The sequence below is a fragment of the Oncorhynchus mykiss genome, chromosome 15 (genome assembly GCF_013265735.2).
Source record: "Oncorhynchus mykiss isolate Arlee chromosome 15, USDA_OmykA_1.1, whole genome shotgun sequence".
NCBI lineage: Eukaryota > Metazoa > Chordata > Actinopteri > Salmoniformes > Salmonidae > Oncorhynchus > Oncorhynchus mykiss.
The window spans coordinates 8364918-8377788 of record NC_048579.1 but is presented as its reverse complement, the minus strand read 5'-3'; the positions used below and the strand labels follow the sequence as shown (position 1 = coordinate 8377788).

Sequence of the window (12871 nt, the reverse complement as noted above, 5' to 3'; positions counted from 1 at the left end):
AGTTACTGTCGAGAGTAGACCTGCAACTGATTCAAATGGAAGGAAACTTTCAAATCACAGAGGGGATTTTTTTTTCTCTCACCATTATTCAATTGACATTTTCACTGCAGCCCTCGATTATAATTTTGTAATCTCTTGAAAACAATGGAATTATTCATTGCGCTGTGGTGTTGTAGAGGAATGACTGTGTTGTCCCTAAACAAGATCAATAAAAGGGAACTTTTTGAGCTGCTTGTTTCATGTCTTCACTGTTCTTTCATGGCAATGATGCACCTGGCCTGTCCGCTGCCTATCAGCTATTCCTATTGGTTGTTGTGGATTCATATTGAAAATGTATGCAGCTTTGAATGCTATTCTCGGTGTGGTATGATTACTGGTTAGCGGATTGCAGATCTAGAAAAAAACGATCCAACTACCACTGTTGTCACTATGAATGGCAGATAGAGGGCAGGATAGACAGTTAGCCTCTTCCTTTCTGATATAGACTCCCAGTCAAAGAGAGACAAATAAATCAAATCAAATCACATTTATTCATATAGCCCTTCGTACATCAGCTGATATCTCAAAGTGCTGTACAGAAACTGGGTCCGAAATCTGTCTTCTCCAGCAGCTGCCATTTTTATTCTCGTTTTCTTGAGAGTGGTGAATTTGGTTAACAAAAAATGTAATGGCTTATCTGCTACGTGTAGATTACTTGATCGAATATAAGTTTCGTAATGATTAGGTTGTTATGAGTGTACTTGTTATAAGTAGGACATTCTGGAAATTCTGAGAAAATACACTTTATATCGGAGTTGTGCCTGGTCGTCACTAGTTATTACAGCCACGAAGACCTAAACCCTGCCTATTTCTACAATTTATCTTCTTAAAATGTGATTTTAAACCTAACCCCACTGCTAACCATATGCCTAACCCTAACCTTAAATTAAGACCAAAAATCAAATGTTTATTTCATGATTTTTAACTATATAACCCATTTCGACTTTGTGGCTACGGTAACTAGTGGAAACCCTTGTGGCTTTTGTTAACAGGTGTATCTACCTTCTAATTGGCTAGAAAGGTCCCATCTGATCTTAACTCCTCCCAACAGCCTTCCATTTTTGAAAACATTTATTTCATTATTAGAGCGACCACTAGAGTATTTTTATTTTCACCATTATTTAACCAGGTAGGCCCGTTGAAAACAAGTTCTCATTTACAACTGCGACCTGGCCAAGATAAAGCAAAGCTGAGCGACAAAAACAACAACACAGAGTTACACATAAACAAACGTACAGTTAATAACACAATAGAAACATATATGTACGGTGTGTGCAAATGTAGAAGAGCAGGGAGGTAAGGCAATACATAGGCCATGGAGGCGAAATAATTACAATATAGCATTAACACTGGAGTGATAGATGTGCAGATGATGATGTGCAAATAGAGATACCGGGGTGCAAAATAGCAAAAAGATAAATAACAATATGGGGATGAGGTAGTTGGGTTTGCTACTTACAGATTGGCTCTGTACAGGTACAGTGATCTGTAGTGGATAATTTGTGCCTATATTGACCTGTGGTGTAGATCAACAATAAGGCCCGAGGGGGTGTGGTATATGGCCAATATACCACGGCTAAGGGCTGTTCTTATGCACGACGCAACACGGACTGCCTGGATACAGACCTTAGCCGTGGTATATTGGCCATATACAACCCCCCGAGGTGCCTTATTATACTAACAAAAATTATGTTTTGTCAAACCCGTGGTATACAACGGCTGTCAGCCAATCAGCATTCAGGGCTCGAACCAACCAGTTTTATAATAAAAGTTAGCTTGCAGAAAAACATTGTGCATACGGTAAGTACCAAAGCACCTTGGTTTGGGAGGCAAATGCAAAACCTGCAGAAGAGTGAATGTAAACCAGGCAAAAACTACCATCCTCTGTGCAGAATTAAAAAAACCCACACAACCCTCCCCAAAGCAAAACAAGAAGTTTGCCAACCATCCCTATTATGGACCCCCCCCCACCCCCGCCCCCCTTGCCAGTAAATGTCGAACTGTCCCTTATGAGGTGACAAGGCTAATATCAATGTAATAGCCTAACGCAGTGTACACGGAACATTCTGTATGAGTGGCAAACGGAAGCGGGTGGTAGTTTAGCCCTGTAGACAGAGCGAGCGAGAGAGCTAGGGAGGGAGTGCGCACGGACAGTGTTGCGATTACTGTCAGCAATGTAACAGTTCAGTCATCAATGGACAGAGTACACGTCGCCTACAGACAGTAGTCTAGCGTCTTCCAATTTACTTTTATTTCCGTTATGAAACGGAGAGAAGTATAATTAAATCCTGCTACTATACCTAGTTTCGTTTTCATCGTTTATATGAGAAATTGAGAATGGACACAATGTTGTATTAGTGCGTTCTATTGATTATACTCCAATAGGATTCCTATTTGTCGAGTAAGATTTGTTTTTATCTCAAACCTAAATGGAGTATTGGAGGCAGTGCGCATTATGGCTGATCAACTGCAAGGTGCTTCCACCCGACCATCGGGTAACATGGGATTCTGCTCAGGTATTCGACCTGGCTCAGACCCTCCGAGATGGAGTGCTCCTGTGTCAACTTCTCAACAACCTCCGACCCCAGTCCATCAACCTCAAAGAGATCAACCTCCGACCTCAGATGTCACAGGTATGATAAGAAACGTGTTTACATTCACAGTGACAAAGTAAAACGCATCAAATTGCCTGCTAGGCAACTCTACCATAGTTCACGCAGCTAATGGAGTAAACACAATAACCAAATTAAATACTTTGCTCTGCACAGATGGAAAACCTGTTGTTGTCCGTTTCAATCACTTAGTTCGCAGTGAACTTGGAAATTGTGTCATATCCTCGACAGTGTTATTTCTTGTCAACAAGGGAACTATTATAATTTTGGTCTCTCAAAGAAAAGCTGTAGTACTGTTATGTGAACCCGCAGATCCGCTCTTGCTTGCTCTTCTATAGGTGATGCGAGTCAGCTGGAGGTAGAGGAGATACTGAGAGTCAGCTGGAGGTAGAGGAGATACTGAGAGTCAGCTGGAGGTAGAGGAGATACTGAGAGTCAGCTGGAGGTAGAGGAGATACTGAGAGTCAGCTGGAGGTAGAGGAGATACTGAGAGTCAGCTGGAGGTAGAGGAGATACTGAGTGGCAGCTGGAGGTAGAGGAGATACTGAGTGGCAGCTGGAGGTAGAGGAGATACTGAGAGGCAGCTGGAGGTAGAGGAGATACTGAGAGGCAGCTGGAGGTAGAGGAGATACTGAGTGGCAGCTGGAGGTAGAGGAGATACTGAGTGGCAGCTGGAGGTAGAGGAGATACTGAGAGTCAGCTGGAGGTAGAGGAGATACTGAGTGGCAGCTGGAGGTAGAGGAGATACTGAGAGTCAGCTGGAGGTAGAGGAGATACTGAGAGTCAGCTGGAGGTAGAGGAGATACTGAGTGGCAGCTGGAGGTAGAGGAGATACTGAGTGGCAGCTGGAGGTAGAGGAGATACTGAGAGGCAGCTGGAGGTAGAGGAGATACTGAGAGGCAGCTGGAGGTAGAGGAGATACTGAGTGGCAGCTGGAGGTAGAGGAGATACTGAGTGGCAGCTGGAGGTAGAGGAGATACTGAGAGTCAGCTGGAGGTAGAGGAGATACTGAGTGGCAGCTGGAGGTAGAGGAGATACTGAGAGTCAGCTGGAGGTAGAGGAGATACTGAGAGTCAGCTGGAGGTAGAGGAGATACTGAGAGGCAGCTGGAGGTAGAGGAGATACTGAGTGGCAGCTGGAGGTAGAGGAGATACTGAGAGTCAGCTGGAGGTAGAGGAGATACTGAGAGTCAGCTGGAGGTAGAGGAGATACTGAGAGGCAGCTGGAGGTAGAGGAGATACTGAGAGGCTTTACCAACATGAACTAAACAGACTGGCAGATAGACAGACCAAACACAGGCAGATAGACAGACCAAACACAGGCAGATAGACAGACCAAACACAGGCAGATAGACAGACCAAACACAGGCAGATAGACAGACCAAACACAGGCAGATAGACAAACCAAACACAGGCAGATAGACAAACCAAACACAGGCAGATAGACAGACCAAACACAGGCAGATAGACAGACCAAACACAGGCAGACAGATAGACAGACCAAACACAGGCAGATAGAAAGACCAAACACAGGCAGGAAGATAGACAGACCAAACACAGGCAGGAAGATAGACAGACCAAACACAGGCAGGAAGACAGACAGACCAAACACAGACATGCAGACAGACAGACCAAACACAGACAGGCAGATAGACAGACCAAACACAGAAAGGCAGATAGACAGACCAAACACAGACAGGCAGATAGACAGACCGAACACAGACAGGCAGACAGTCAGCGTCACTGTCAGGTACAGCAGCTCCCCCTGTATGCTGCATTATTAAAAACAGAGACTCCTGCTTCCACTACATTTCCAGGTTCTCTCCTGGTTGTCAAAGACCATCTGCTCCTGTCCTATCCCACACCAAGCCTGTCCTGTCACAGCCGGGTCTGGCTCTGGGCAGATTATAATTCGCCTTCACATCACAGCTAAATCTGTGACTTGGCTCAATGACAAACTGACTAGTTGGAAAGGTGGCATCCTACGACGTTGCCACTGTTGAAAGTCACTGAGCTCTTCAGTAAGGCCATTTTACTGCCAGTGTTTGTCTATGGAGATTGCATGGCAGTGTGCTCGATTTTATACAGCTGTCTGCAAAGAGTGTGGCTGAAATAGCCGAATCCACTCATTTGTAGGGGTGTCCACATACTTTTTGTTTACAGTGTAGGAACTCTATCTTTCCAAAGCTGACAGATAGTTCACTAATAAAATAATTCTACAATCCCCTTGTCAAAATGATATGCTTCGAAAATTGGTTCGTAATCAAGTTTGTTTTTGAAATGTTCAATATCGACCAACTTGAAGTCAAGTGGACCACTACCGTGACAGAACTGGTCTTCTTATGGCCGTTTTTGTGTTGCTTTGAGTGCCTCTAACAAATGGATGTTAGGGGTTGACACAACATGTCAGCCTGGTGATTTGAAAGAGGAAACTCAATGCTGTTGGTAGGAAAATGAAGTTGAGCTTTGTATTACGCCCTGGATTATGCAAGGCCAACGGCTGCAATTAATGATAGAGGCCGGATCATTATTTGTCAACATCAGCTCTGATTCATGGCATAGTGACACAAAATGTAACAGGAACTGGGTTCTGTCCTATACTTATCTTGCGAACACTATGTTATTTTTACACATGACTTGTTAGATGCATTAGCCATTTTCTGATTCAGTAAGGATGATACATACGGAAATAAAAATGAAAATAAAACCACATCCTGTACACGAATTCACACACAATACTAGTAGTACATCACTGAAGCAAATATGGTTAATATTTACAAATCTGCTCAGCCTACTTTCTGTTTATTGTAGACTAAGAGTATAGGATATTTCTGTTCCTAGGCTACGAACAGACACATCCATTCATACAACATGCCGAGTGTGAGTGGGCCGATTCCCTTTAGTTGTCCATTACTGCCCAACAGAAACGGATCATTTTTGGGGTTTAAATTTTTTTTTAAAAATCTGCCTGGAGTGTGGGTGGAGTCCACTGTGAATAATTAATGAGTACACAGTGGCAGCAGCTTATTTTATCATTGGTCCATTTACAACCAATGGGACACTAGGCCCCCACTCACCCAGTGGGACCCTGGGGGCCACGGAGACACCAAGACAAAGGCCTTATAGGACTCAGAGCACAAAGCACCTGTCTGTGGCATAGAGCCATATCAGAGTGCCCTCTCTGAGGACACAAGGGACTTGGGCCTTCAAAGCAACGGGCCCTGTGGCTGAATTAGACACGTAATTAAAGCACAATGTATTAGAGCCTCTAAAGAGTTACTTGGACGGCAGTGGAATTTGTGATGGCAGAAGCAGGGCTGGTAAGAGGGACGTAGTGTAGTGTGTGTGTGTGTGTGTGTGATTCTCTGATGTGAAGTGTGTAGTATGTAGTGTGTAATGTGTAGTGTGTAATGTGTAGTGTGTGTGTGTGTAGTGTGTAATGTGTAGTGTGTAATGTGTAGTGTGTAGTGTGTAGTGTGTAATGTGTAGTGTGTAATGTGTAGTGTGTAATGTGTAATGTGTAATGTGTAGTGTGTAGTGTGTAGTGTGTAGTGTGTAGTGTGTAATGTGTAATGTGTAATGTGTAGTGTGTAGTGTGTAATGTGTAATGTGTAGTGTGTAGTGTGTAGTGTGTAGTGTGTAGTGTGTAGTGTGTAATGTGTAATGTGTAGTGTGTAGTGTGTAGTGTGTAATGTGTAATGTGTAATGTGTAATGTGTAATGTGTAATGTGTAGTGTGTAATGTGTAGTGTGTAATGTGTAGTGTGTAGTGTGTAGTGTGTAGTGTGTAATGTGTAATGTGTAGTGTGTAATGTGTAATGTGTAGTGTGTAGTGTGTAGTGTGTAATGTGAAGTATGTAGTGTGTAATGTGTAGTGTGTAGTATGTAGTGTGTAGTGTGTAATGTGTAGTGTGTAGTGTGTAGTGTGTAGTGTGTAATGTGTAGTGTGTAGTGTGTAATGTGTAGTGTGTAGTGTGTAATGTGTAGTGTGTAATGTGTAGTGTGTAGTGTAATGTGTAGTGTGTAATGTGTAGTGTGTAGTGTGTAGTGTGTAATGTGTAGTGTGTAGTGTGTAATGTGTAGTGTGTAGTGTGTGTGTGTGTGTGTAATGTGTAGTGTGTAGGGTGTAATGTGTAGTGTGTAGTGTGTAATGTGTAGTGTGTAGTGTGTAGTGTGTAATGTGTAGTGTGTAGTGTGTAATGTGTAGTGTGTAGTGTGTAGTGTGTGTGTGTGTGTGTGTAATGTGTAGTGTGTAATGTGTAGTGTGTAGTATGTAGTGTGTAGTGTGTAATGTGTAGTGTGTATTGTGTAGTGTGTAATGTGTAATGTGTAGTGTGTAGTGTGTAGTATGTAGTGTGTAGTATGTAGTGTGTAATGTGTATTGTGTAGTGTGTAGTATGTAGTGTGTAGTGTGTAATGTGTAGTGTGTAATGTGTAGTGTGTAGTATGTAGTATGTAGTGTGTAATGTGTAGTGTGTAATGTGTATTGTGTAGTGTGTAGTGTGTAATGTGTAGTGTGTAGTATGTAGTGTGTAGTGTGTAATGTGTAGTGTGTAGTGTGTAATGTGTAGTGTGTAGTGTGTAATGTGTAGTGTGTAGTGTGTGTGTGTGTAATGTGTAGTGTGTAGGGTGTAATGTGTAGTGTGTAGTGTGTAATGTGTAGTGTGTAATGTGTAGTGTGTAGTGTGTAATGTGTAGTGTGTAGTGTGTAGTGTGTGTGTGTGTGTGTGTAATGTGTAGTGTGTAATGTGTAGTGTGTAGTATGTAGTGTGTAGTGTGTAATGTGTAGTGTGTATTGTGTAGTGTGTAATGTGTAGTGTGTAGTATGTAGTGTGTAATGTGTAGTGTGTAGTGTGTAGTATGTAGTGTGTAGTATGTAGTGTGTAATGTGTATTGTGTAGTGTGTAGTATGTAGTGTGTAGTGTGTAATGTGTAGTGTGTAATGTGTAGTGTGTAATGTGTAGTGTGTAATGTGTAGTGTGTAGTATGTAGTGTGTAGTGTGTAATGTGTAGTGTGTAATGTGTATTGTGTAGTGTGTAGTGTGTAATGTGTAGTGTGTAGTATGTAGTGTGTAGTGTGTAATGTGTAGTGTGTAGTGTGTAGTGTGTAATGTGTAGTGTGTAATGTGTAGTGTGTAGTATGTAGTGGGTAATGTGTAGTGTGTAGTGTGTAGTGTGTAATGTGTAGTGTGTAATGTGTAGTGTGTAGTGTGTAGTGTGTAGTGTGTAATGTGTAGTGTGTAGTGTGTAATGGGTAGTGTGTAATGTGTAGTGTGTAGTATGTAGTGTGTAGTGTGTAGTGTGTAGTGTGTAATGTGTAGTGTGTAATGTGTAATGTGTAGTGTGTAGTGTGTAATGTGTAATGTGAAGTGTGTAGTGTGTAATGTGTAATGTGTAGTGTGTAGTGTGTAGTGTGTAGTGTGTAATGTGTAATGTGTAGTGTGTAGTGTGTAGTGTGTAATGTGTAGTGTGTAGTGTGTAGTGTGTAATGTGAAGTGTGTAGTGTGTAGTGTGTAGTGTGTAGTGTGTAGTGTGTAGTGTGTAGTGTGTAATGTGTAGTGTGTAATGTGTAATGTGTAATGTGAAGTGTGTAGTGTGTAGTGTGTAGTGTGTAGTGTGTAGTGTGTAGTGTGTAGTGTGTAGTGTGTAATGTGTAGTGTGTAGTGTGTAGTGTGTAGTGTGTAGTGTGTAGTGTGTAATGTGTAATGTGTAGTGTGTAGTGTGTAGTGTGTAGTGTGTAGTGTGTAGTGTGTAGTGTGTAATGTGTAATGTGAAGTGTGTAGTGTGTAGTGTGTAGTGTGTACCTTTTTGGCTCCTCTGTTCAGTCAATACCCTTGTTGTTGTTTGTCAGGGTAAGACAAGAAAATGCTTCTCTTGCAGAAAAAAATACAACCAAAAAAAACTAAACTAAAACACACTTTGTTGTGACAGGATTTTGCTTCAACATTTGAACCTGGTGTCTTTTAAGATAGCAGCAACATGGACAAGGTAAATTAAATGGAAATGAGGGCCTTCGGACCTTCTCCACAACACGTTCTATGGAAAGACGAGGTATGAATCTGACATCCATATATCTCAGCTTTGGATGTAGGTGTTATTTTGTCATGGTAACTGTGTCTGCTTGGGAAAAGGGAAGGAAACTGTGACAGGTACAACAGAAGTGAGTCTAAAGTGGGGTTTTTTTCTCCAAAATGTGTGTGTGTGTGTGTGTGTGTCTCTGTCTGTGTGTGTGTGTCTCTGTCTGTGTGTGTGTCTCTGTCTGTGTGTGTGTGTGTGTGTGTGTCTCTGTCTGTGTGTGTGTGTGTCTCTGTCTGTGTGTGTGTGTGTCTCTGTCTCTGTGTGTGTGTGTCTCTGTCTGTGTGTGTGTGTGTGTGTGTGTGTGTGTGTGTGTGTGTGTGTGTGAATATTACAACAGGATAGTGCGCAATTGTGTCAACTTAGAGGAAGTGTAGATGGCTGCTTGGGACTTTTAGGTTCTACCAAAGTGTTTTGAAAGTGGTGGTTATTCCGGCCCGGCTGTGTGTTTCCTCTGGCCCAAAGCTGGCTGTATTAAACCAGCTAACCCAGCTATGTATACTCCCCAAATTACACTGAACAAAAATATGAATGAAACATGCAAAGATTTGGTCCCATGTTTCATGAGCTGAAATAAAAGATCCCAGAAATTCTCCATACGCACAAAAGCGTATTTCTCTCAAATGTTGTGCACAAATGTGATTACATCCCTGTTAGTGAGCATTTACCCTTTGCCAAGAAAATCTATCCACCTGACAGGTGTGGCATATCAAGAAGCTGATTAAACAGCATGATCATTACACAGGTGCACCTTGTGCTGGGGACAATAAAAGGCCAATCTAAAATGTGCAGTTTTGTTACACAAGACAATGCCACAGATGTCTCAAGTTTTGAGGGAGTATACAATTGGCATGCTGACTGCAGTAATGCCCACCAGAGCTGTTGCCAGATAATTTAATATTAATTTCTCTACCAAAAGCCGCCTCCAACATAGTTTTAGAGGATTTGACAGTACACACAAACCGGCCTCACAACCGCAGACCACGTGTAACCACGCCAGCCCTGGACCTCCACATCTGGCTTCTTCACCTGCAGGATCGTCTGAGACCAGCCACTCGGACAGATGACGAAACTGTGACTTTGCACAACCAAAGATTTTCAGAACTGTCAGAAACTGTCTCAGGGAAGCTCATCTGCATGCTGGTCGTCCTCACCAGGGTCTTGACCTGACTGCAGTTCGGAATCGCAACCGACTTCAGTGGGCAAATGCTCACTTTCGATGGCCACTGGCACGCTGGAGAAGTGTGTTCTGTAGTCTGATGAAACAAAAATATAACTTTTTGGCCATAATGTCCATTGTTATGTTTGGAGGAAAAAGTCTCAACGTCTACAGTGAAGAAGCAACTCCGGGATGCTGGCCTTCTAGGCAGAGTTCCTCTGTCCAGTGGCTGTGTTCTCTTGCCCATCTTAATATTTTCTTATAATTGGCCAGTCTGAGATATGGCTTTTTCTTTGCTACTCTGCCTAAAAGGCCAGCATCCCGGAGTCGCCTCTTCACTGTAGACGTTGAGACTGGTCTTTTGCTGGTACTACTTCATGAAGCTGCCAGTTGAGGACTTGTGAGGTGTCTGTTTCTCAAACTAGACACTTGTCCGCTTGCTCAGTTGTGCACCGGGGCCTCTCATTCCTCTTTTTGTTCTGGTTATAGCCAGTTTGCACTGTTCTGTGTAGGGAGTAGCCTGTAATTGAACCCACAAATGCTGATGCTCCAGAAACTGAACTAGTCTATCGAACACAGGAGTGATGGTTGTTGATAATGGGCCTCTGTACGCCTATGTAGATATACCATTTTTTAAATTTTTAAATCAGCCGTTTCCAGATACAATATTAATTTACAACATTAACAATGTATTTCTGATCAATTCGATGTTATTTGAATGGACCAAAAAATGACTTTTCTTTCAAAAACAAGGACATTTCTAAGTGACCCCAATCTTTTGGACGGTGGTGTTGATTTTTGTTCGGTGTATATTCAGCTGCTCGTAAACAGAAGAGTCAATCGAAAAATCTGGCTCATTACAAGTTGTAACATGGAACGTCAAAAATAATAAGTACTATAATAAGTACTATAATAAGTACTATAATAAGTACTATAATAAGTACTATAATAAGTACCATCGACTTGAATTGGATTTGTGCCACAGTTGCTAAAACGTTTAAAGCATTTGAAAACATTAGTCAGGTAAACAAAAACAAAGCATGGACTGCTGTACATGGTAAAGACATGTTCGTAAACTGTCCCCTTCCCCTTCCTGTTTTCCCTTCCCCTTCCTGTTTTCCCTTCCCCTTCCTGTTTTCCCTTCCCCTTCCTGTTTCCCCTTCCCATGGGAAGCTCACTGGTGTTGATGTGATTCATTGATTTCTGTATTTCATTTCAGACTTTTGCAACTGTTCTATTGTATAAACTATTTCTATGCCCAGTATAGGTAGGAGCAGCGAGACACCAGTTGGCTTCAAAGCCAAAAAATTATATAACATTTTAACAAAGCACACCATCAGTTCAATGAATAACAATTCATTAATAATAACAGTTATAATAACAATTCTACCTGGTGTTGATGGGGTTTGTATATAATTCCCAAGCTGCTGGAAGGAGAGATAGGGAAGATGTCTATCCTTATTGTCAGATAAACACATCCTCCCCATCTCTCCCTCCCCATCTCTCCCTCCCCATCTCATCCTCCCCATCTCTCTCTCCCCATCGCATCCTCCCCATCCCTCCCTCCCCATCTCATCCTCCCCATCTCTCCCTCCCCATCTCTCCCTCCCCATCTCTCTCTCCCCATCTCATCCTCCCCATCTCTCCCTCCCCATCTCATCCTCCCCATCTCTCCCTCCCCATCTCTCCCTCCCCATCTCATCCTCCCCATCTCTCCCTCCCCATCTCATCCTCCCCATCTCTCCCTCCCCATCTCTCCCTCCCCATCTCTCCCATCCCTAACATTGAGCGGCTGCTGCCAACATACTGACTCATCTCTAGCCACTTTAATAATACGAAATTGGATGTAACAAATGTATCACTAGCCACTTTAAACAATGCCACTTTATTTAATGTTTACATACCCTACATTACTCATATCATATGTATATACAGTATTCTATACCATCTACTGCATCTTGCCTATGCCGTTCGGCCATCGCTCATCCATATATTTTTATGTACATATTCTTATTCATTCCTTTACACTTGTGTGTATAAGGCAGTTGTTGTGAAATTGTTAGATTACTTGTTAGATATTACTGCATGGTTGGAACTAGAAACACAAGCATTTCGCTACACTCGCATTAACATCTGCTAACCGTGTGTATGTGACCAATAACATTTGATTTGATTTTGACCAACTGGCACATACCATCCCTCACTCCATACAATTCTCCAACCTCAAATACACCCCTCTCCCAAAGTCCATCATGGTACAGGTGAAGCAACGCTTGTGGCTCACCTCTTTCTCCCTCCTTCCAGACGCAACCACTTCAATCACAACCGACTCCACATTCCTCAGACGTCATTTTAGATGTTATCGGATTCTTCCGGAAAAAACAAGAACACAAATTGTTGCAATGTCATGCTAATCGCATTGCAGGAAGCTATTTGTGTCGTGATGGGACATTTTGTAATATTATGAGAAATCTTTACCAATCAAAAACTCCCTCATTTGAAAGGGTGTGTCCATCTCTCCCTCCACCAGCTGGTTCTGAAACATACGAGGGATTTAATGGAGAAAGAGAGTGTCTGAGGAATACCTATGTTTTGTTGTGGTGGTGTCTGCTGGGGCCAAGATCTTACATAGTCTTGAGGAATCTGGTGAACTAGAGGTGGACAAAAGCAAATTCAATTTAAAAAGTGGGTGGACTGTAAAAAAAAAACAAACGAATGGGAGCTAGGAAAGGAAAGAAGGAACGGAATATAGGAAAATAATTTAGGAAATAACTAAAGGAAAGGAAGCTAGGGAAGGAGGAAAGAGACCTAGGAAAGTAAAGAAGTAAGATTAGAAGATGTGTCTGAACATGTCTATGTTATGGATAATCATAAATTAATTGTGAACAATAAAAAGTACTGTACTTTTAGTTATATTTTTGCCGACGTTTACTTCACTATATTCAGGGGTTAAAGCAACAACAACAAAAAAATCCCATGACAGAAATT

The 12871-nt window shown here is 42.2% G+C and overlaps 1 protein-coding gene across 2 annotated transcripts in view; it reads left to right on the top strand.

Annotated features, from left to right (window-relative positions):
- The first annotated feature begins 2134 nt into the window (after positions 1-2134).
- The window catches only part of LOC110489549 (guanine nucleotide exchange factor VAV3), a 184778-nt gene continuing 174041 nt past the window's right edge, over positions 2135-12871 (top strand). For both annotated transcript variants that reach the window (XM_036945704.1, XM_036945703.1), the window contains exon 1: positions 2135-2672. In XM_036945704.1, coding sequence (XP_036801599.1) covers positions 2469-2672 — 204 coding nt within the window. In that variant the 5' untranslated portion in view covers positions 2135-2468. The remainder of the gene's footprint in view (positions 2673-12871) is intronic.